General features: G+C 40.7%; 1 protein-coding gene across 3 annotated transcripts in view; it reads right to left on the bottom strand.

Moving 5' to 3' along the window:
* ZNF385D (zinc finger protein 385D) overlaps window positions 1–26,069 on the bottom strand; it is an 889,598-nt gene that overhangs the window by 270,425 nt on the left and 593,104 nt on the right. The window contains exon 1 of one of the 3 annotated variants that reach the window (XM_038570723.1): window positions 21,647–21,966. The exons of 1 other annotated variant lie outside the window; for it this stretch is intronic. In XM_038570723.1, the coding sequence (XP_038426651.1) occupies window positions 21,647–21,668 (22 nt within the window). In that variant the 5' untranslated portion in view covers window positions 21,669–21,966. Of the gene's footprint in view, window positions 1–20,783; window positions 21,031–21,646; window positions 21,967–26,069 lie in introns of those variants that run through there. One more of the 3 variants, XM_038570725.1, reaches the window with a different exon arrangement.

The raw sequence follows: 26,069 nt of genomic DNA, 5'->3' as shown, positions 1-26,069 counted from the left end.
TGTCTTGCTCCCAGATAAGTCGGGGAAGGCCTAAAGGCCATTGTGGCCCCTGAGAGGCAGCTTTGATTGTCTTCATCCCACCCCTCCTGGGGGCCATTAGGATTCTGTGCCTCACACTTCAAACTCCTTCCATCTCCTGTCCCCTGATATGACCTCAATTTTCTCACCAACCTCTGTACTCAGGAGACCAGATCCTTTCCTCCGGCTTTTGAACCACCTCTGAAGCCTGCTGGCACTGAACAAAGATCTTAAAACCTTCAAGTGATCCAAGTGCCTACAAATCTATAGTATAGCTGGCTCCATTCACCAAATTTCTTGTCTTCCCCTCCACCACTTAACACTTGTGAGCTTGCTGCACCTTTTGGACAGTGGCTCTCTGACTTGCTGTCCCTGGCTACTTTCCCAGGCCCAGGCTACTTTTCCAGGCTCACCCTGCTGCCTACCCAGCTATTGCTACCTTCTGCTCCTGTCAAGCCTGCTCAGGTTAGGACCTGAGGTTAGTATCCCCCAATACTATTATATAAGATGAAAGGAAGAAAAGATCAGATACCCGCCCAGCCAGTATGGTGGCATTTTCTTTCCCAGGCTCTGTTTACAGGAGGAAAAAAATCCGGAGTTTTACTAAGTCACAGAAGCTCAATGCATGTGTGACATCATCACAAGGAACATATCCACTCAAAAAACAAAAAACATTCAGTTAAAAACTACTTTACTTATCTTTTTAAAACAAAAGTTTAGACTATCTAAAAATATAGTAATAAAACAAGCAATAAAAACTCTATAGCTTTCTGAGGACCTGCTTATAGGTCAGTTTGAACATTTAATTTACTGGAGTTTGAAGATTTAATTCCCATCACAACACAGTAAGATATATTTTTGCCAGCTTCACAGGTGAGAAAATTGAGCCTCAGTGGGGTCAGGGATCCTGATCATCCTAATCAGTGGCAGAGGAGGGATTCAATTCATTCAAATTTGGATTCAGATGTGACCTTCACATAGAGGTCCTTTCCCATAAGCCAGCCCACCACTCTAGTGCTCCAGATCTCTCTTGACCTACATTTGCTCCCCATAGCACTTAATTTGTCCTAACATTCTGTATACTTAATTTATTAGTTATGTCTGTTGTTTAATATCTGTCTCTTCCCAAGAAAATGGAAATTCTTCAAGGGAAAAGATCTTTGTTCTGTCTGCTGATTCCCCTCTAGTATCTAGAACAGTGCCTGGGACATGGCTGAACTGTGTGCATGTGGGGATTCTAATAATGAAATGGCTGAATGCCTTCACGGCCTACGTTCCTAACTACTTCTCCATACTGCCTCTGAGTGCAGAAATAGAAATCCTATTTCATTCCATGCCATGTCACACCCCCTGCTAACGATTCAGGAGGGGTAAGCAAGAGACTTTCTATCATTCTGGTCTCACTGATGGCAAAAATCAAAGGTATGAGTATTCAAGTACGCCTTACACCTTGAGGTATAAAAATTTATAAACAATAAGAATTTAAAAGCAAGAAAACCCTAAAAGCTGATTGCTCATTAAGGTATATTTATTTAAATATTGGTTTGTTAGGTGTTGGCTAAAAGGCCTTCATTCAACCTATTTTAAAGTTAAGAACTGGCAACACTTATAACCAGAGTGAAAATGGATTATCTTCCCACTTCACTATATTTGAAGATAAAGCTGTCATTTCCACAAGCAGTGGAAGACAGTGTGACTCAAGGACTTTGGCAATCTTGTCAAGTCTGAGGAACTCCGGTGGGAAGGAAGCTTCTCTCTCCCCACAAAGTACTTTAAAAATAAGATCTTGGGCTCCCCCAGTGCCTTACCCAGCTGAGTTTCTATAATCTCTCAGATTGCAGTCCAGAATTGTCTAGGTGGGAAATCCTGGCACAAAATGAAAACAAAGGAGGTTTGATAGGACAGCAACAGCCCAGAAAGCCAGGATAATGCAGAGGAAATGCCTTAATAACACAAGAGATGACACCACTCAGGAAAGCTGCGAGGAACCACACCCATCATGACTGGGCTGAGGTATAAGAAATGGAGACCAAGATCTCCTTGTAACTAGAAGAGGATGGACTGTATATCCAATCTGGGTAAATCACCAGAGGATTTTTCACTCAACTTCCTCCTGAGCTGCCCTTCAGAATGCATGAGCTGCTTCTTCATGCTTCTTCCATTCTCTCTCCTTTCATTCAGTAATCATTTACCCTCTGCATCATTCCATGCTAAATGACAAACTGCTACTCTGTACACTAACAAGATCCTGGAATGCACACTATGCACATTTAGAACAACCCTATGAAGAAACTAAGATGGAACACTATGGGGTCTGACCAGGGTCACTCAGCTAATAGGCCCAAGAGGTAGGGCTTAAAACCAGGCAACCTGACAACATAACCTGGGACCTAAACCATTTCTCAACACTGTGCAAAAGATGACTCTACCTTTTTACAGATATATATTTGTTATCCTTAATTAATATATTTATTATTCTTGTTAATGCAGAGAAATGTAAGAGAACAACAAAAGTCATTCATATTCCAATGACAGATCACCCTTGATGAGAGGGGAAAAAAAGAAGAGCACACCACTTATTCCATATAGTTCCATATATTCCATAGTTACTGAGCATGTCTGATGGCCAGGCAATGTCCTTATGCTGGGTGTAAAGAAGTGAATAAAACAGACATGAATCCTTGGCCCAGTGGAGCATTCTATTCAAACAAAGTGACTTTAAAAAGCATAAATCCTGCCTAAATCTAAGAATTGCTAACAATTTCTTATGGGGTTTTTTTGGAAATGCACATGAATAATCAGTATAGCTGTTCAAGAACCTTCCTAAATTTTCACTTCCAAAGGGATCTCTTTTGGGATTTCTCTCTACCCTTCTGAGCCTTTTTTTACTGGTGTTAAATTCTAGATTTTTTTCCGTATCACAACATAAAGATGTACTCATTTTTTTCACAGCTGCACATTCCAACACTTTGAATGTACCATAATTTTGTTTAATGTCTCCCCTACTGATGTTCACTTTTGTTGTTTCTAGTTTGTGCTTTAAAAACCAACATTACATTTAACATCCTTACTCATATGTGTGAGTGACCTTTTGGGAATATAAAACATATTTCTAGTAAAAAAAAACTCAGCACACAGAGTATGTGCTATAAAAATATGCATCACTTATGCAGGGTTTGCAAAAATTTACTTCCCTACACATATGATTGTGTGTAAGAATGGCTTTTCCCACACCCAATTCTTAAATATTCACCCAATTTTTAAATATTTATCAATCTGCTAAGCGAAAAACTATACATATATCCCATTATTTTCATGTATGTTTTATTAATTATGAGTGAAATTGAATGTAGTTTTATATTTTCACTGGCAATATATATTTCTTATAATATGTTTGCTCATATTCATTCTTGTTCTGGATTGTTTGTCTTTTCTTATTGATTCTTATACAGGCTCTTTGTTAATTTAAAAAAATAACCATTTATCTGACATTGGTGTTTAATTAAATTTTGTCATTTCTTAACTTAGTTTTTGAATAATTTTTCCCAAACACAAGTTATTAACTTTATGCAATTAGATCTACCATTTCTCCATTTTATAGTTTCGGACTTGTATCCTGATTACAAAATCCTTTTCCACTATAAGAGTATAAATTTATTCACTCAGGCTTCCTTCTATAAATTTATGGCTTCAGTTTCTATGTTTGAATCTTTGTTCAATCTATAATTTATTTGGGTAGAAGAAGTAGAATAGGAATCCACTTTATTTATTTGTCTAAATGTTCATCCAGTTGTACCCAAACCATTTATTTAATAGCTACTGTTTTCAACAATGAATTGAAATGTCATTTTCATCATAGCCTGAGTCCTCATATACATAAATATCGAGGTTTACTTCTAGATATTCTAATCTGGTTCTTATTATCTATTATTCAGGACCAAATAATTTAATTATTATGGTTTTGTGATATAATTTAGGGTAAGTTTCCTCTGTCAGACCACTCTTTCTTCATAATTTCCTGGAGTGCTCCCTTATGTTTCTTCTATCAGATAAGCTGTAATGTCAATTTTTTCTAGTCACTTTTAAATCCTGTTAGTATTTTAAGTGCAATTGCATTGCCTTTATAGGTTTATTTACAGAGAGTCAACAATCTTGTGGTATTAAATTTGGAGGTAGTTTTCAAAAATCCTGATTCTTGGGCTCTATCCCTGGAGATTCTGATTCAGTAAATCTAGAGAGGGGTATAGGAAACAGAAGTTTCAAGCACTCCAGGCTATTGTTAAGATAGGTTTTGTCAATAGGAGACATGGAAATTCAGAGAGGGTATTTACTCCTTTTGTAAAGAATGAGATGGTCTTCCTAGAGGAGGTGCATTTGTGGTGGAACTTCTTGAAAAATTCAAAAGATTATGTTTTTTTACATAAAATGTTTAAAGGATAGAAAAGAGTAAGAATGAAAAAGATGATGAATGCATAGAATTTTAAAGACAAAGAGGCAAAAACAAACTATGTATCAGGTGAGAAAGGCAATGCAAGATAGTTTCAAAAGGGTTAAGATGCAGGGAGTAGTACTACAGGGTTTAGGATAAGGGTAGTTGTGTACAAATGAAATGGCAGTTTAAATTAGGGCCAAAACCTGGACCATATTGATTGCCTGGATAAGCAGTTTGGAAGCTCTGTATTAGGAAATAAGAATCACTGGAGGCATTTAAGTACGTGTGTGTGTGTGTTGGGAGGTATCATGTCTGTAGCTATGCCTTGGGATAGCAAAATGTTGGCTGAAATGGAAGCGTGAAAGAATCAAGTCAGCAAATCCATTAAGGATGATTATGGCAGTTCGCACAAAAGATAAATGATGTGCTCTGCAGACAGTGAGGAATAGAATGAGGGACACTTGCTCATGTGTTTGGGACTCATGTGAGCTACAGTGATTTATTGCTCCAATGAGTGCTACCCTTTTATCCCCAAAGCTATTGTAGAATCCAGGAATTTGAGAGCTGAGAGGAATCTCTGAATTCATTTAGACCCTGAAGAATGCAGGGATCCACACGCATTCAAACCTAATGCACATAATGGCAGACTGGAGTCTTGAGTCCAGGAGACAGAAAAAAGGAGTAGAAAGCATGTGAGCCTGGATTCAACTCTGTACTCCCACACTTTCTATATCACATTGGGGAAGTAACTTATTGTCAGTTTCCTCGTCAATAAAATGAGAAGAATGATACTTATGTCCTAGATTTGTTTTGAAGGAAAAACATGAGACAATGAGCATCCCCCTTCCATCCCAAGGAGAAAAAAATGATACTGGAAAGCAGTCAAAAGATATCAAATCTAGGTAGCCCCACTACTCACTACTGACTGGGCTAATTAATTAAATCCATATCTTCCTTATTCTCACCTGTAAGTAAAGGATGTCAGACCTAAGATGAGATCCCAAGCCTGCATCCAGATATCAGATTCTCCTACTGCATATTACACAGGTTTGTATGATCACCAGGATGGGAGAGAACTCGAACACCTCAGTGAACAGAGGGAATATAAATTAGGACACCAGACAATGAATTCTGCACAGCACTCACAAATAGCACGTCATTAAATGTAGTGATTTACTGGTTTCTTTCACTTAAATTTTTTTTTTGGCTTTGAGAGCACTGGGGACTGCTGGAAGGGGATCCAAAGAAACAGCAGGTAACAAAGGAGACCATCTCTCCAATAGAAGAAAGAAAAGAGGATTGATTTCCCCTCCCTCCTCAGGTCTTCTACCGCAGAATAGGATTCCTTTTTTTTTTTTTTTAAGATTTTATTTATTTATTCATGAGAGACACAGAATGAGAGGCAGAGACACAGGCAGAGGGAGAAGCAGGCTCCATGCAGGGAGCCTGATGTAGGACTCAATCCCAGGTCTTCAGGATCACATCCTGGGCTGAAGACAGGTGCTAAACTGCTGAGCCACCCAGGGATCCCTCAGGGTAGAACTCTTATTATTGTCTATATTTTAGCAGGGATTGCTGTGATTGTCCTTAAGACTCTTCAATAGCAAGGATCAGGAAAATGAAAACCTCCACTTAACATAAATGTCTCCTCCTAGCAAGATTCCACAAAAGTGCACCAAGAGCAATGTGTTGGACAGAAAATACCAAAGGATGTTAACGTTTTGACACACCAGATGTCCAGTTAGATGGTCTTGGGTTTGAATACTGCGCCTGCCATTTTCAATCCATTTTTGAGACAAGAAACTTAACCTTAAACACACCTTTCCACTTTTTGTAGAGATGATCTCAAGATCATTAAAACAGTATCATTACCAAAAGAAACAAACAATGTCATTTCTTTAGGGAGTGAGCTAAACTTTGAAAGAACTCAAGAACTCAATAAATGGTAGCAACCATCATCACTATTTAGAGTCTCTGTGCTTTCTTGGGGTTTTTTTGTTTGATTTTGATTTTGGAGTTTTTATGTTTTTTGAGTTTTTCAAAGATTTTTAAAATGTAGGGGTGCCACTGGCTTAGTAGGTGAAGTGTCTGCCTTTGGCTCAAGTCATGATTCCAGGGTTCTGGGATCCAGCCCTGCCTCTAGCTCCCTGCTCCGTGGGGAGCCTGACTCTCCCTCTCCCTTTCCGTTCCCTCTGTTTATGCATGTGCTCTCTCTCGCTCTCTCTCTCAAATAAATAACACCTTATTAAAAAAAAGAAAGATATTTAAAATTTATCTGAGACAGAGAGAGAGAAAGAGAGCATGAGCCCAGGACCCTGGGATCATGACCTGAGCTGAAAGCAAACGCTTAACCAACTGAGCCACTCAGCTGCTCCAAGCTTTTGTTTTTAATAAGTGTGGCATTTTTACCATAGAAACATGCTATAGACTTTCCAGATTATTTCTAAGCTTATTGTGTTCTAAACAGAGAGGCTACAAAAGTCAAAGGAGAACACAGAGTTAGGAATAGAAGAAAAAAAAACCTGAAATACAAAATTATACAAATGTGTCTTTACCTTTTAATGCCCAGTGACTCGAAAGAAAAGGAAATCTCCATACATATTTGGCCTAAGATCTGATACAGAGATCTCTCAAAGACCAACCTTCTAGTTTTGAGGAGTAGGGTACAATTTTATTTACTAGGTACATCCCCATTCCTAAAGCATAAGGCATCTTTCCTTTTATGGCACCATTGCTTTTTTTTTTTTTTTTGGGAAATTATAACTAGTATCCATAAGGAATTAGCACAGTGGAAGTGAAATGAAGACATAGATTGTGGAGGGGGAAGCAAGAGCAAAAAAAGTGGAAAGTCATTTCATTTTGTTTCAGTCTGAAAACTCACATTTGAGAAGTCTGCAAGGCAATGTTCACATAAACAGTTTACCATTTTGAAAGAAGTTATTCTACTCTTTAATGGTATGAATATATGTGGAAATCAACCAGGAAAAAATTTCCAAGGGGCTCTTCGGCAATACGTATAAGAATTTAATATGCCTTCCCCCATAAATTCCACTTTTAAGAATTTACCCTATAGATATGTGTGTTCATGCACACAAAGAATTATGTATGCACAATGATATTCATTGCTTTTATCAGTAAAAGAATGGAAAGAAGTTATCTCTTTTTTAAAAGGGCCAGTAAAATAAATCATGGTATGTTCCTACATTAGAATACTGTGTAGCTATAAAATAAAGAGAATGAGAAACTTCAGCTATGCTAAATAAAGCAATATGCAAAACAGAGTTCATGGTATGTTTCAATTCCATGTAAAAACAAGAGAGTGGGTATACACCCTTCCATAGAATTTTTTTTTCTAGCTTTATTGAGATGTAATTGATAAATAACATTATATAAGTTTAAGGTTTACAACATAATGATCTAATACATGTATAGGGGCACCGGGGTAGCTAGTCAGTTAAGCTTCTACCTTTGGCTCAGGTCATGATCCCAAGGCCCTAGGACAGAGCCCCTCATTGGGCTCCCTGCTCAGTGGAAAGTCGGTTTCTCCCTCTTCCTCCACCAGCTGCTCCCCTGCTTGTGCGCACTCTCTCTCTAATAAATAAATAAAATCTTTTTAAAAAGTAATAAATGTATATATTCAGAAATAACCACAATAAGTTTAGTTAGTATCACTTCAAATAGTTTCAATATTCTTTTCTTTTGATGAGAACTTTTACAATCTACTCTTTTAGCAACTCTCAAATATATGATACAGTATTAACTATGGTCCCCATACTGTACATTACATCCCCAGGACTTATTTATCTTATAACTGAAATATAACTGAAGATACAACTGAAATATCTTATATCTTTGTACCTCTTGACCACCTTCAACTATTTCTCCCACCCTCCCTTCCCTGACTTCCATAGAACATAGTCTCTCAAATGCAAGAAAGTGCACACAAATGAAGGAAGAAGATTTAGTTTTCACTATTTACCTTCTTATAATATTTGCTTTTAAAAATTGTACATGTAGAATGGGTGGCTTAGTGGTTGAGCATCTGCCTTTGGCTCAGATTGTGATGCTGGGGTCCTAGCATCGAGTCCCGCATCGGGTTCCCCACAAGGAGACTGCTTCTCCCTCTGCCTATGTTTCTGCCTCTCTGTGTCTCTCATGGATAAATAAATAAAATCTTAAAAAATAATATAAATAATAAAAATTGTACCTGTACTATTTTTTCAGAAAATAGCAATTTTTTTTAAGGGAATAGAGAGAGTTCATTGTCTCTTTGACTTTCCTGGTGCTCCATGGACCTAAAATAAGTTCAGATGATCATCTGCTAAGAACAGATCGCCCATGTACGGCACATTGCATGTTGTGCCCAGGAAGAAGTCAGGGAGAAAGGAAATCCACTGTTCCATTTGGAAGAGTGTGGTCCCTGTAACAGGCACAAACACACAGGGAAAGCCCATTGCACATCTCTTGGCACAGAGAAGCCAGCTGTCATTGTGATGACATTATTTGTAAGCCTTGATTTTGAAGCATTACGGAGATTGGTGCAACATGTTCTATGAGCAAGATTTCCTGTCTCCTGCCCTGGGGCAGTCTTTCTGGAAAGGAACTGGAACCTTTCCTGATCTCAGCCTCAGCCCCACCACCAGGTGGCTGTTGGCTTGCAAACTAAGAGGGGTTTTGCTTTTCTGTCGGTTTGCTTGTCTGTTTGCCTGCTTCAAATACCTGCTGCTCCATCTGAATAGGGAAAATATGCTCCAGGGCTTTGGTTTTCAGAGGCTAAGATTTACTCAAGGTCACACAGAACAGGATGGTGGTGGAGGCTGTGTTGGGGAGCCAGGCAGCTCCCGGTATGCCTCAGCTCTTCCACTTACTGTACTCTCCTTACTAAACCTGTCTGTAACTCCATTTCCTCATCTGTAAAATAGGCATACTTGTCATTCTTCCACCACAGGGATGTGATGAGGAAGAGTTGAGGGATATACTTAGAATAGTGATGGCAGGGACTAAGCATTTAAAAAACCTGAACTATTTTTAGGACCTACAGGGCTGTCTTGTGAGGTAGGGTGACTTGTCATTATCCAATTTACGAGCTGGATAATGGCTGAGGCCCAGGACAATTCACCCAAATTCATACCACTAAAGATACAGGGTTTAATTTTTAGTTTGAGTAGTGGTCCTAGCCAGATACATGCATTTACTTATCAGTTGGCCTCTATGTTCTTGTCTTCGAAACCCAGACTTTGATTCTGCATGCTTAATGCCCTTTCAGGATGGCATTTGGCTCTAACTACAGTAAGCAGAGATGGGACCAGAGACAAAATCTCCCAATTTGACCTCTTCAATGGATATAAGTGAAAGTAAGATTGTGCTGGGTCCTTTCTGCAATTGCACATCATGCTCGAGGAAAGCAAGAATAGCTTCTGCTCTGTTGTTCATTTGTTTTCTTGTCTAAAATGCTACTCAGCAGCAGTTCAGGCCCGCTAACCCCTACTGTGGAATAATTGGGTGCTTGTAGCAGTCCCACTCTCTCGTTATAATAGAAAAACAAAAGTGCACCTTGCTTCACCAATAATAGTCACATATTTGGCAGACTAAGTGCTCTGATAACCTGATGGCACTTGACAGGAGGTGAGGAGACTGGCCTTCCTAGGTAAGGACTGGTAAAGCCAGCCTCATTCACTCAACACCAGCCAATTGAACGCGAGGAAGTAGAACCTTGGGTCTCTATTAGAATTTCACTTGCATGAAAGAGGGGTGCCCACAGCTTGGCACCGCGATCACCAAACACTGATGAATCCAGTGTCCACGGGCCAGACTCTGTGCTAAGAAGCATATGTTAACCCTCCTTCTTTCCTCTCTGTGGGCATTTTTAGAAGAAGCTGTGGTGTGGGGGCAGGCTTATCTGTGTGTGTGTGTGTTGTTTTAAGGATATCGATTGTTAACACAATGACAGGTCGGGAGATGGAAGGCACAGTCATTAGCTGCAGCTGCCCTCATAAGTTGTTACAGAGCTCAGAGAAACACTAATGGATAAACAAAGTCGACAGGAACATCAGGGTCCAGTTCAGAATGTCCCAGGGTGGGGAAGCCTTAGCTAGGCCTTTCTTTCCCTAAACGGCAAACAAAAAACATTCCTAATGATATTCAGGCTTGGCAAACTATACACTGAACCATGGAATGCCTCCACCCGGCTTGCCCATCAGGTGATTTACATGTTGCCCTGCCTGCACAGAGACGGTGTGATCATACAGATGATCTGTGAGTACTGACACTTGACATTTGGGTTACTTCTTCTTTTTAGTAATGAAGGGGAGTGCTGAGTCAGGTCTATGAATTCGGGGCAATAGGCACAGCCAGCATTTAGTAAGAATGAATGTGTGACAGCGTGCCTAGTGCTTTATATGCACCACCTAATTTAATACCTATAATTATTCTAGGCCAGATCATTTATCCTTCCCACTTCACAGACAGGGGAACTGAGGCTCCAAGGAATCAAGTTACTTGCTCAAGTTCTCCATGGGGAACTTAGTCTTGAGTGCTGAACCTAGAATTCAAGCTTGATCTGTTGGAACCAGGGTAACTGACTGATTCATCACTATTTGCATGAGACTCTCTCAGTGTTAGCACTGAAAACCCACATCCTGGGAACCAGGCAAAATAGGATGCTCGGTCACCTGACTCAGAACTCGCACCATCGGCCATTCAGTATCTTCTAGAATAGAAACAGGGAGGTGTAGGTGGAAGTCTCAGACCTGAAACCCCGTATCTGCAGAAAGCTGTAGCTTAGATAAATGACCTCCAAAGCCTTACTATTTAGAGTGTGCCCAGTGGACCAGCAGAGCTGATAGCACCTGGGAGCTTATTAGAAAGGAGGAATCCCAGGCGGCACCCATACGTTCTGAATCAAGAGCTGCAGTTTACTACGATCCTCAGGTGATACCTATGAATGTGAAATTTTGAGAAGTATGGTTCTAAAATCCTTTCCCAGAAAAAAAAAAAAAAATAAAAATAAAAAAAATAAAATCCTTTCCCAGAATCACACTACTGTGCTTCTGAATTGATTAGCAAAGCATGAACCTCTTTTGGGTGCCAGCTCTATAAAGAACCCCAAGTAGACGGGAGATGGCCCATCTCCTAGGGACTTCTGCTCTAGAAGCAACAGTACAGCACAAGAAGGTTGTAATCAGGACGGGACTTTACGCCATGGGCTGATTTCCCTAAGGGGAGTCAGCCTGTTGAGGGCGAAAGAACACAGGCTTTGAACTCAGGTCAACTTCTGCACTGAATTCCTGACCTGGGTGAGCAGGGGGCAAGCTGGCAACTCCTTAGGGAGCAGGACATGCGCACTCGGTAAAGTGGTTAAAATTACCCATCTCAGTGGTTTTCAATTCTGGATGTCTTTCAGAATCAACTGACGCATTTTAAAAGAAAATGCAGATACCTGGGCTCCACCCCTAGAGAAGTAGATTGAATTGGATTGCAGTGGGGCCTTGACAACAGCATCTATTCAGAGTTTCTCTGGGGGATTCCTTTGTGCAGCCAAGATTTAGATCCACTGAGCTTCTCTTAAGGATGGTGGTGAAGTGCAATGAATTAACTCATGCCGGGCACTTGGCACAAAGTAGGCACTCAGGCTGTTAAACCCCTTTTTATGTCAGTGGAGCCACATCACCTGTCAGCGCCAGGACTGCTCTCCGCAAACAGGAGTTGCGAAACACTCAGGAAACCAAGAGGTCCATAAAGTCTATGCCTTGGGCTCCTCACTATAACTTTCTTATTAACTTATTAAGCATTTTAAAGCTAGGGAAAACCAAACCGCAGTGCTAAAAAAGAAGTAATTTACCAGAAGGTTAGTGTTTAGGATCTTAAACAGGTTTTTTTTTTTAAAGGAAAAAAAAATTTTTAAACAAGCAGCCTTCTAAAGCACCTTTTAACTGATAACCTCAGGGTACGTCTCCTAAGAATCCTCAGAGCTCTCTAAGGTATATCCCACCATCCCTTGGAGCAGCTCATTGAAACACCTGGCGGTAATCATGTGCCTTCCACATCGTGCCCTGCAAGGGCAATGCTTCCGAGCAGTTACTGCGGCGTTGCTTCTAAACAAGGGCACCATAAGTTATGAACTGTCTCGGGGCTTTACAAGAAGGCTTTGAGATAGATGCTAATAACTCCATACAGGAAGGGCAGAATGTTTTGCCTTAATTTTTTTTTTTTTTAATAGCAGGGCCAGTCAGCCAAAGAAATCAGTCTTTAAAAGTCCAGCAACACATGGAAGGGATAGGTAAAATCGATATCAAATCCCTCTTCCCTTCCCAAGCAACTATTAATAAACTCCCTCAGCTTTCAACGTGTCTATTCCCGTTAGAGTCTTGGACAAGAAGGAATATGGGGCACAGAATCTTTACAGAGGGTGTCCTGCCCAGCTCACTTTCTCTCCCTTGCCTTTGCTCCTGCAATTTCCCTTTGTTATAGAATAATAACAAAGACCAGATTAGATATGACTTCACAGGTACATCTGACCCCATCATGCAAGGGGCTATGTGAGGATGTACCCAAATGTTTCCTTTCTCAGTGCACTCAGAAATCTTCCTTTCTCTCTGTACTCAGAAATCTCTGCTGGAATGCTAAACTGCATAACTGAACATATATTTCCAAGTTGTTATTTTTTTCAAGCTCGCTCTTCTCTAATTCACTCGGTTTTTTACATCCTCATAACAAGGCCCATTCACATGGTGCTTTGCATATTGTGAAGCTTGCATGCAGCAACTCATTGAACCTCGCTGTCAAACAGACTCTTTAACCCACTGTAACAAATGAAAGAGTTGACACAGAGACAGATTTGCCAATTTATCCAACGTCACAGTACCAGAAAGTGACAAAGCATGTATGCGAACCCAGAAGATAGGTGAGGGGCTGCTAAGAGCTCTTCAACTCTGGTCCATTCCCTCTTACTTGCATCTCCCTCAAACAAACCTCTCGCTAATGATAATTGAGATGGTTTTGCAGAGACATGGTCTCATGTAAAGCACTACTCAGATCAGGTGTAAGATCTCCCTCCAGGTCCTCCGCCAGTTTGCCTAGAGGTCTAGTTCCTGAACGTCCCCCGGACTGCAAAGGTGGTGACACCTGCAGGATGCACTGCCCAGGCTGCCTTGTCAGCTGGCCTCTGGCTCTATTCCACCAATGAGAGGCAAAGACAGTGCACTGGAGGGTGGGCAAAAGGGAGAAACAAGGGAATTCCTGTCTCTCTCCATGCCTAAGGCTGAATCCTTCATCCTTCAACATCTCAGGGCTGCCTTCCAGCTCCCAGTAGGAGGCCATTGGGTGCTGGCCTGCAAGACCATGGTCTCTTGTCTTTCCATCTTACAACTACCAGTTTTTTGCTATTGCTAATCTCTGGGTTGCATCACCCAGATCCCATGTGGCTTCTCTGCAATTCTATCACCCATATAACAAATAATCTGCATTAAGCCCTTTGTGAATCAGTTAACATGGTTCCTGTTTTCTGATTTGACCTGTTTTCAGTTGATTAGCATGGTTCCTGTTTGCTGATTTTTTTTCAATTTTTATACATTTGTATATTAGGTTGGATATAGAGGGAGAAAGTAAGAAAGAATCAAATTTTACTGGCGGCTTACCATGTACTTCCTGGGGCTTGGCACTTTTATATGCCTTGTATATTTTAGTCCTCAAAATAGAACTGTGGGAAACATATTTTCATTATTCTCCTTTTACAAAAATCTGGATATCAAAAATGTGAGGTGACTTGCCCAATGATATAGAGCCAGTAAGTGGAACAGATAAATTCTAACATAGGCCATTTTTTCCCTCTTTATCAGTCATGGAGTAAAGAAAGACCAGGCTGGAACTCCATCTTGAACAAATACTGGAGAAGGTGTCACTGTAAATATCGAAGAGTTTGCAGCACAAATGACTTGGATTTTTTTCTTTTCATATGCATTGAGTTAAATAGTGACACAACAGGAAAATACAGCATATAATTAATACAAGCCTTAATATCTAACACTGCCTTGGAAAAACAGAGGCAGTATAGAAAGCTGGGTCCTGCCTGAGGCCGATTAGTATTCTAATCTAATATCCTACGTTTTAAAATTATTATTATTTGACATAAAAAACAAGGCAGAATCAATAAAAGTATGAATTATGTTCAGACCTCTGTTATTATGATTCCGCCCAGTCAAAACTAAAATAGATCTTATTTCCCAATTATCTGTATTCATTTATTTAGCTATCAGCTGGATTATTCCTTCTAGCATAACTGTTACAAATAATCTTCCATTCAAAAAAATACATATATTCCCCTATACTCTTCTGCCAAGTGTAAAGAGCAGTGAAGTAAGCCTCAGAATGACCAAATTGGAGTCTTGGCCTTAACATTTACTAGCTGTGTGACCTTGAGAATGCTGTTTCAGTCATCGGAGGCTCAAATTCCTCATCTCAAAATAGAAATAATTATATTTTATCTACCTCCTGCAATGGATCATTTTAAGGATTAAAAGAAGCATAACGTTGATGTATTTTGAAAGATACAAATTGCCATACAAGTGTAAGGGATCGTGTTTATCAAAGAACGTTTACATTCGTTATGGCGTTTTCATCCTCAGAGCAATCTGCCACAAGCACTTTCCCTCATCAGCAAAATGCATGAATATGAAAAAGGTAAGTGCGAAGAACGATTTTACAAAAGCCTTGCAAATAGTAGTCAAAATTATCTCCATTTTCTTCAGCTTTCAGGAACGACAGTTCCCAAAACTGGTGACCTTCGTGGGCACTTCTGGCTACTTGAACACAGTGGGCTTTCCTGCGCAGCCCAGCCTCATGGTAAGAGCATGTCAACATCTGGGGCAAACTCACAGAAGCCCAGTAAAGCTCAGCACTGAAGTTGTGATCAAGGAAATAGATAAAAAGTGCAGTTCTACCACCTTATAAACTGATCTTAGGGATTCTTCAGACATTTTTGTACACTGGCCTTAATATTGTATATATCTGTTCCTCTTTACACCACAGAGTCCTATGAAGAAAAATGTAAATGGAGACAGCAAAAAGATTGTAGAAATACATACACTTATTTTAAGATCTAATTTTGAAGGACTGACTAGTCTTTATCTTCAAAATTAAAAAAAAAAAAGTCAGCTAAAATGTTTTCAGGAGCAAAGGAGAGTGTTTCTCTTGTCAACACACATAGGCCAGTTTTCACTGGGAATAACAGCCTTAAAGGATCTGCTGAGGAAGTGGACTCCAGCCCTCCCTCCCTAATTCTCCAACCCATTCAGCGGAGCACAATCAACACCTATTGGAAGTGCCTATATGCACCTGGCACTGAGCTAAACAGGGTCCTGAAGATACAGATTAAACAGCATTCATCCTGTAAAAGAACGCTCAGCCCACCCACCCCATCCACACCCCATGGGCAGCCCTCACCTCCCACCAGGTACAACGATGCTTTGGGGCGGACAGCATTTGCTCAGGGCACCAATCCTGACTGACACAGCTGTAGTGTCAGAAGGGATGCTGACCTTGGCCAGGTGACTTCTCTCTTTCCGTCTTACTTACAGCAATGTGATACTGCCAGGGTAGAAAAAGCGAGAAGACAGAAAAGTTGATAAGAAGATGTTCAGTGCATCCCAACCAGTGCTCCACTGGAGGTTCGCGTGCATTTCAGGTTTTGGAGTCAACAGGGTTTCCTGGAAGTACCTTAAATTTTCAAAGCTTTGTAAACCTGAAGCTCACATGCATTGAAGCCTGACCTCCAGCTGCTTCATAATGATTTTAACGCTGCAACAGAGCAAAGCGTCTTCCTATTTTCAACCCTAGCAATTTGGTTGAAGCATGATCTCAACCACTTTAAGCTTTGATATTTCTAGCCACCTCTTATGCCGTATTTTCTCTTAATGCCACCAATCATGTGTGAAATTCTGTGGCAAAACTAATCTTTGTGGGAAATGATATGTAATGGCTTTTCTAAAGAGAGTCAGAGAGAGAGAGAGGGGGCAGCAGCTATGACCTTTGTTGTTTTTTGACATGTTTTTCACAGTGTAATACAAATGGAAACATCTCTTTCTCAAGGTCAAAGTAGAGCTAGGTTTCCGCTTGTACCAGCATCACTCTTTCGTAAGCAGAAAAAGGCTTGAAAATTATCCTTATGACTTGATTTTTTAAAAACTAATGTATATAATGGTTGTTAAACTTGAAGCCAGCTGTTGCTAAAAAAAAAAAAAAAGTTTAAAATCCATCTTGTTACACCAATACTTAATGTTTTACCTTGTAAATGAGGTGAAAAGATTTAAGAATACATAAAAGATGTGGATGAGGAATGAAATTCTGATATTTACATCAAGAGGCACTACTTGATGATCCAGTATGAAACACACACATACACAAGCCAGCACATCTTGTCTTATCAGGGGAGGTTTCGGTCAAAAGCAGCTGTGACCTAATCTTCTGGAATGGAAGTCAGAAACCACTAATTTAAATTTTTCATTTGTTTTTTGGAACAATTATGCCACCCACAAAATGGTAACTTTGCAAATCGTCATTATCTCATGAATTTTGGAACGTATCCCTTAAATAAACCCATCTCATTTCCATATAATTACAGCAACTAATAAGATCCTTTAAAAATATTTTTTTTTTGCTCAAAATTTAAGAGTGTAACAAGGATCTCATGCTCTTGGCATATTGATCAATTATGGGATTTGTTTCCTTAAAATAAGAGCTTCGTATGAATTTAGAAGAGAACCTGCTTTGAGAAAGGAATCCTTATGGTTTTCCACCTTCTATTAGATTGTGGGTTCCCGCATGTGATTCCTTCTGACAGGATTCACCTGTCACATTCTCCATCCCTGTTACGTAGTTAATTTATTGCATGTCATTGAGATTCATTTGTAATAAAACAGAACGGTAATGAGTTCAAGCTTTCAAAAGAGGAATGTGCGCTAACAAGTACCTTCCCAAGTGTCAGCCTCAGGAAGATAGAAATACCTCCAGAGCATTTAGAGAGACTCTAGTGGACCTAATTCCCCATAACAGATCACTCAGTACAAACTAATTAGGACGAGTTAAATGTTTCCACTGAAAACACACACAAAAAGAGGAATGTTTTTCTCTGCTGCCTGCTGTTTTCTGCTCATTTCCTTCTCCATAACCTTACTGCTTAACTGTTTTCCTAACAGACTGCTTTAGAGGTGAAACTGGATGGTCCAGCCACAACCAAAAGTGTAAATGCTGACGTGAGAATGTTCTCAACCTCCCAGGGGACAAACAAAAGTCCTTCTTATGACAACGTACAAACGTGTCTATTATAGGCAGGGGAATAGGTTTCTGGGCTAGAATTTTCCTACCAGATTTTTTTTTCTCTAGCTGTTGTATGACAAGTTTCTTCTTATGATGGGCACACCGCTAATTATTTTTTTCTATTCTTCTCGGGCATTTTAAGGAAGACAGCTGATCCACAACGAACACTAAGCTCAACTTGACTGGCTCTCTCACACTTTCTGGGTTGTGTTCGCCCCTCTCGCCAGCTTTATTTAATACATTGTTAACAGTAGCATTTAGCGCAGGCTCTAGTACTTGTCTCTCAGTTCTGCTCATTTGTTTAAGGTGTATCATTTCCTTTTTCCAGATTATTCTCACGGAGCAAGCCCTGGCCTCTCATTGGGTGCAAACTCCCCAGAGTCTCCATCTGGTTGACTCAGGCCTGAAAACATCTTTCATTTCAGCCACATAGAATTTCTCAGGGCAATCATCCTCCCATTTTCTCTCCTGATGGCAAAAGATTGAGACATGGCACCTCTCTGGCCAACCATGGACGATTTGTGAGGTTGACATGACCACTGGCAAGGACTCACCACTCCAGCAGTGGAGAAATGTGGTGGGCCAGATGGAAAGAGGGAGATGATTCAGACATACGGTGCTTAGAGCTGGAGAGAGTACATGGTTACAACCTTCTGCCAGGCTCTGACAAATAGCCGGGATGCACTCAAGCAAAGAACATGCCCTTCATACCAGCACACTCCTCTTAACCAAACTGTAACCCAGCAGCTCAGGTCTGTTGTACTGACAACCACCCACAGCCTCTCTTCCTTAATCTGAGGAGAAGCCTCCCAGCTGCCTTGCTTTTATGTCTGGATAAATTATTAATGGCTATTCATCCTTGCCACATGTAATTTTTAACTATGTAAGATATTTATGGGGGTGGGGAGGGAATTTTGCAAGTATTTATTCTTTTTCCTGGCTTTTACTGTAAATCCCAATCAGGTTGCTGACTGGGATTTTCCTCGCTTCTTTCTCCTATGTGAACCTTATTTTTAACTCCAAGTAATGAATGCAAGATCGATAGCGTAAGTAACAAAAGTATCCACGGTGACTGAACAGCAAACTCTTAAATCACTGCACAGTAAGTGCAAATGAACAATTATTGAAAACGCTGCACTAAAATTTCAATAGGAGATAAGAGTGAGGCTTAAGTCATTAAAAGGGTCCATTAGTCTTGTAAGTCTGAGCACACTCAAAACATGAGCTGTTCCAGAGAACTGGAAATATTACATATTCCACCCACTTGCACACGTGAAACTGACCCCAGCTGAGCAAGGACGGAGGAGCCAGTTGTCCAGTCCCCAAGGCGAGAGAGATATACAGGAAAGTCGGTAGGCTGAGCCAGCCTCCTCAGGCAATGATTCTTCAGTTATATTTGAAGAGGGGTTATTGAGCAACACTGACAAATTAGATTATTTGTAAGGGAAATAAATATCCTGCTTACATATCAGTTTACCTGCTCTTACAGCATCACCATGCTCCTCATCACTCCCTGCTGGAGATGCAAATAAAAGTCTTCTGACACCTCTATTCCATTCCCACAAATCACCAGAAAAGCCCAGGAATGCAGCCCCACTTTCTCTTTGTCCATGTTCCCTCTCAGTTCAAAAATGAAGAAGAAAGTAATGGGAAACCAAACTACGAAAAAGTATTGTTTTGAAAAACTACCTGAAATAGCTAAATTTTTGGATAGCTATAAATACACGCAAACACACAAATACACATGGGCACACACACACATATATGTAGTCTCAGGGATTTGCACACACTGGCATGCTATTGGATCTTGAAAATGCCTGGGTTGTTTTGCTCAATTTTTCTCACCCTAGCTCTTATACTGTGCATTTTATTAGAGACAGGTGGGCTCTCAGAGTTCTGAATGTCTAACAGCTTGAGCGAGGGGCTGCATAGCATAACCTGAAATAAACGGCATTCCTGAATACCCACGATTTCCTCCAAGAATAGAAAAACATATCTCATGCTGGAATTATGGTAAGACCGAACCATGTTCAGGACACAGAGGGCAACTTTAGCTTTGCCTTTAAAAGAGTATAGTTTCATCTGAAGTAGGACATCACATTTCAATTTGTACTATTAAAAACGTGCATTACACAGTGAAACTAATTGCCCCGTGAATCACCCTGCTTTACAAGACAGCTGGACTAGCCTACCGTTAACATGAGCTAGATCAGTAACATTTCTCCAATAGCCATACAATAATCCAGTACAGCATGGATGGCCACTGACCAGGACTTTTAGACTATGCCACTACTCTGGCCAACTCTCCTTCCTCACCGCAATCACATAAGGAATTGTTGCCAAGAGGCTAAAAACTTAAACTAAAATTATAATCTACTTATTATCCCTCGATATCATTGCAGACACCGAAATTCTATTTTGCCCAAAAGACATATTCCTTTACAAGATTTTTCCATTTATCCAGAACATCTTCACGATAAACACTTGGTGTTTCATCAATTGCCAACAAACAAGCTTACCCACCTCCATCACTACCCCTGGAAAGAGGTGCCGTTTAACTCTGGATTCAGCTTAAATTTGGCTATGGATTAAATTTGATTAAATTTAAACCAAATTAAATTTGGTTTCTTCCCAAATCAATTTTAGCTATTTTCAAGACTTCTAATATAACACAAATTATAGGAAAATCAAAACTCCTGTCAAGACAACCAAAGGCATTCAGCTTGTGCAACTTGTGCTCTTTCCATACTTTCACATATGTTTCAAAGTCTCAGGAAAACAAAACAAAGCAAACAGTACACACACAGATAAATGCCCAAGAAACTATTCCCCCAACACAAGTTTAGCTAAGCGCCTCTTTAATCTGAAAAATGCCTCTCGATCTCAGATTTAAAAGCAAACCAAGCAATCACCGGGTGCATTTGCATCTTGGAATCCTTCCTCAGCCCCTCTCCAGCTGTTCCCACAGACCTTTTAATATCAGATAGATGCCCTGGGAGGATGACGCTGGGGTGGAACTTACAGAAGGAAAGCATAACTTCAGGGAGGAGGGAAGGAGATTCGGTCCCAATCTCTGGCTGCTTCTTATTTAGTGAAGGGGTTGTGCCTTCTCTCCCAGCAGTAACTTGCAGCGTTCCAGTGTGAACACACAGCTCCCAGCCCGCTTACAGTGCTCCAGTGGTAGCCCTGATCTAAGCCTCAACATGTTTTCTGGAAATGCAGGCAGCTCAGCTGAGAATCTTAAGGGAGCCTTCCACCGTGGCACACAACTAAACTGCACAAATATTTAACAGCTTCGAGACCTCTAAAGGTTTAAAATAATATGCAATGTCTGCTAGGCTGTTCTAGCTAGAAGGAAAATGGGATGGTGTGGAGGAGCGTCCTCAGCTGCTCAACCACGGCACACCAAAGAACGTTCTCCCTTTTTGGCCCAGAATTAGGGAAAAACCAAAATGCCTAATGAAACATTGATACCGACTAAGCTTCCACAGCATCAATAGTATAGGAACTTAGTTTTGCATTCCACGGAGTTAGCCCCCGACTTCCCACGCCGCACCATTTCTCCTTCTTCACCTAGCTAAAAAAGCCAACTTCATGCAGACAAACCAAGGCAAAGTTTATCCACCACCACCACCCCCCCCCACACACACACACACCCGGTTCCTTTCTTTTCCAAGTTAAACTCATCCACGACTAATAAGCTGCCCCCAACTGTAGCACAAAGGAAGCTTTGAAGGCTGCACCAGCTTAGTCCTCCACTTGCTAACTGAAGGTAGGTTTCGTGGAATGTATTCTCGCGGCTTAAAGATTTTTTTTTTTTAAGGGCTTGGTCTGCACGGGAGAGCTGGACAAGCCCAGAATTACATCATCAGAGTTCACACTCACCAAAATACATTATGTTTCTCATTAATCAGACAGCTGGAACCCCACCGCGGCGTCTTCAGCACCAGCTCGCACCCAGGGCTGGCACGCAGAGCAGAGCCGTTTCATGCTACATTCGGGGGAAACGTCCCCGGCGCGGAGAGCAGGAGCGCCGGGCGTGCGTCCTCCGGGAGGAGCGCCTCGCAGGCTGCCTTTCCCGGGCTACGAGCCCCGGCTGGAGCGTGCGCTCGGGCTGCCTGCTGCACTGCCCATCCTTACTGTAATCCGACTCCTCCTTGCGATGTCCTTGCCGCGCCTGTGACATCAGGGCTGAGAGTACTACAAACAGACCCCCCCACCCCACCCCACCCCACCCCTGGGTAGCGGCGGCTCCAGGAGGTGCTTCGATTGCCTGCCTGGACCAACCATGGCTCTCGGGAAGCTTGGACGAGCCCAGAGACCTGGGAGGGGGCAGAGTGCGGGGCGCCCGAGGCTCTCTTAAAGAGAGAAGGGTCTCCGGATGCACAGGGGAGCACACGGGGGAGAGTCACCACGGGGCGGGATGCATGTGGTTAAGGCGAGCTCTGCCATTAACGTGGAATTAGACACACTTTTATCCCGCCCCTCCCGTGAATGTCATCATCCTCGCCAAAATGTAGCCTACCCCCCACCCCAAGTTGAAAAGGCAGTGGGGAAAGGAATGGTGCCCTGTGTCTGCGTTCTCTTTGCTGTGGGCTTGAGGGTTTGCTGTTTGTGATGTACATGCCTAAGAGCAGAAGAAGAAGAAAAAAAAAAAAAAAAAAAACATTCAAGGGACCATTGCTAGGGTAATAGAGGTTTTCACTTAGAAATGAGCAGATCACAAGAAACCTAGTAGTTGGTGAAGAGTTATTTTTATTTCTTAAGTATTTTTCTGAGCTACGTTGGTAGAGACATGTAAAGAAAACGAACGTGATAAAAGTCGCCCATCAAAAACACAACAAAAGTCACCCCCTCAGTTTCACAAGATCACATTGTGAAAGGTAGGTAGTAGAAAGGGCACTGAGGCTGAAATGGTCTTTGACCCCTAATGAGGAAGGCAACCAAGATTGTGTCATAATTCAAGTCGGGTCACCAGTATAATATATAGACACACCCACGCACAAGCACACACAAACTCGCATTAAATTTGAGATGAACAGTCAAGAAAGGCAAAGCTTAGCAAAGCCTCTGGCTCCTCCAATAGTCTAATGAATTGCAGTCCTTATCTTACATAGAAAAGGATGTTAGAAAGAAATCCCTGAAAGCAGTTCTGATTAATACTTAAATGCTCAGCATGGAAAATAAACCCATAAAACAAGTTCAGTTTCCTAAGGACTCATCACTTTGGGATCCAACTTCACCACTGGACTATTGTAACTTAAAAATTTCCACACACAAAAAAATCTATAAAATTAAGAACTGAGGATAACAAAAGAACTGTAGCGTGTGGAAGGAAACAGTTGATATATTTTCAGTACAGGTTTTTATAAGCCATAGTAACAAATATTTCTACATTGTGATATTAAAATAATCAGTGGTCTTTCCTTGTACAATCCTGTCTCTATTGGTAGATTTAATGCATATTGGAACTAGTGGGCTGAAGCTCATAATAGCAGCTTGCTGTGCGATCTTGCAAAAAAGCTAAACCTCCCTATTTCCTCTCTGAAAAAAAGCACTATGACCAATATCCTCTCTTACAATGGATTATGAAGAATTTGGTGAATGTGAATGGGTAATCATTTAAATCAGAAACATTACAATGAGTCTTTGGATAAATCTAGTTTGGTTGTGTGTGTGTGTGTGTGTGTGTGTGTGTGTGTGTGTGTGTTTTTTTAATACTCTTCATTGAAAGCAATTTGGAGAAAGAAAATTTAAATAGTAAAGAATACTTTTTTTACTCCTTTTTCAAAATTAGAAATAAAAAGAATGTTACAGGAAAATACTGAATAAAACACAGAAGTGTTTTTCCTTTTGGACAGATGGAAATCATCCAAAAGTACAATTAATGGCCCTTCCCTCCGGCAAAAGAACCATCTGTGGTAGAGCTTATTCATGAAGCTCATCAGCTGTCCTGACCTCCTACATGGGCTAGGGGGCACTGTAGTTTAATGCTACAATTTTTGGTCCATTTGTGTTCCTGTAGTTTGAAGATGCAAGCATTAAGAGTTGAGTTTAAAACAGGAGGTTTAAGACACTAAAGGACTGTGTTAATAATTAATAACATCTTGCATTTGCATGGCATTTTGCAGTCACAAGGCACTTTCACTTATACCATCTTTCTTACTAACTGACATATAAAAAGGTGGATATTATCAATGTCCTGATGAACAGGGCACTGAACCTGAGGACAAATGAACCTGAGAGTCAGAGACATTAAGCAGTTTTCTCAATGGTGCAGTCCATATAGTTGCCTTATTACTTGTGTGTTGAATTTATGTTAGCATCCCCAGATTTCTTTATTCAAAGAAATAAATTATAGGGGTGCCTGAGTGGTTAAGTGTCCGACTCTTGATTTTGGCTCAGGTCATGATCTCAGGGTCTTAAGATCAAGCCCCCCTTGGGTTCCAGGCTTGGTGATTCCAGGCTTGCTTAAGATTCTCTCTCTCCTTCTCTCTCTGCCCTCCCCCTCTCCCTTCTCTCTCTCTCTCTTTTAAGAGAGGAAAGAAGAAAGAAAGAAGAAAGAAAGAAAGAAAGAAAGAAAGAAAGAAAGAAAGAGAGAGAGAGAGAGAGAGAGAGAGAAAGAAAGAAAGAAAGAAAGAAAGAAAGAAAGAAAGAAAGAAAGAAAGAAAGAAAGAAAGAAATTAGAAATTTCCCATTTATACTGGCTCAGGTAAAGGTCTTTCCCGATCAAATTATGTTACGTGTTCTAGAAAGAAAAAAAAAAAAGTATCTTCATGGGCACAGATACACAGGCAGAGAGTATTTGGTAATAGAACATTCCAACCTCTGCTGGGTCTATAGAGGATCATTCCTGAAAAAGCAGCATGTAGGTTCTGGAAGAGTATGGCATCCAAGAGCCAAGTAAGGGTTACATGTATGCATTGGAATCCTGGTCACCCAAAAAAAGGAAGGCATCTGCTTTATTTAAAGGTGTATGCCCCGCCCTTCTCCAATTAAGAGCTATCTGGAATATTAAGGGCTCAGATAGAAACAGTGCTTATCTCTGGATAGAAAACAAGTGATTTTTATTTTAATTGTATACTTTTTATTGTTTCCCCTAAAATTATCGGTATGCATTATATTTATAAAGGAAAAAATGCAAGTATTTTTATAGCATAGCTGATAGTGGCTACACACGGGGCTGTGGACATGCCAGCTGTGCCTGAGAGATGCTTCCATGTGTCATGTCCAGGAGAAGACCCAGCAGCTTTTAAGGAAGGACCTTGTTTACACCCCTGACCTTTATCTGTCTCTAAGCTGCTCTGAGAAACTGGGGGATCCTGAGGCAGAATCGGGTCACTGCTTGCCAAATAGAAACGTTATCTTTCATGATTAAAACAAAAGATGCCCTAAAACCAGTTACATATTTTGACTGAAAACATTATGGTAGGAGGAGAACTTTCTCTCTGCTCAAATACCCAGATAGCTGTCTGCCTCGATCCCTCATCTCCAAGTCTTGTTCAAAATTTTGTCAGCATAGTTTCCCTCCATAAGAGTTGTCATCATCTGACACACGACTATAGACATCTGTTTATTTTTATCTCTTCTCACTGGAATATAATCTCCATGAGGGCAGGGATTTTTGTTTGTTGTTCACTGCTGTATCCACCATTCCTTCAAGGGCATCTGGCACTTGTTCCTACTCAATAAATATTTGTGAATGACTGAGGGAACATACTGAATACAACCATATTGCGTGTAAAACATCATACTTTTCTATGTGCCTACAGTCAGTTCTTTGAGGTTGATGGTGTTTTATACAAAGTGTTTACACAAATTGAATTTGTCCATGCTTAGCAGCAGCTGTTCCAAAATTCTATGCAATACAGATGCCAGGTGGTACTGCAGGCCACAGTTTGTGAGCTTGCTTGTCCTTTCAAGTTCTCAGAGCTGAATGCGGCAGTAATTTAGCATTGAGTTAGCACAGCCTAGTTGTGTCTTCCATTGCTGTCCCCTGAGCCTTAGTTTAGTCCACTTTCATTTCTTACTATATTGCAGCAATAAAATTTTATCCAGTGTTTCTAATTCCAGCTTGCCCAGATCCCATCCAATCTCCATATTAGATCATTATTATCCTTTAATAATAAAATAACATTGTCAACTAGACTTCAATTTAAAAAAAAGAAATGAAGTCAAATAGGTCACATGGAGCCTAATTCAGTAGGACTTTGTAGGTCATATTATAATGGTTTTGACTTTTATTCTGACTTATATAGGAAGCCTTTGAAATGACATGATTTGATATATTTTAACAGGTTTACTATGA

Source organism: Canis lupus, chromosome 23, assembly GCF_011100685.1.
Source record: "Canis lupus familiaris isolate Mischka breed German Shepherd chromosome 23, alternate assembly UU_Cfam_GSD_1.0, whole genome shotgun sequence".
NCBI classification, from domain to species: domain Eukaryota; kingdom Metazoa; phylum Chordata; class Mammalia; order Carnivora; family Canidae; genus Canis; species Canis lupus.
The sequence above is the reverse complement of the archived record's forward strand: the minus strand, read 5'-3'. Positions and strand labels throughout refer to the sequence as shown.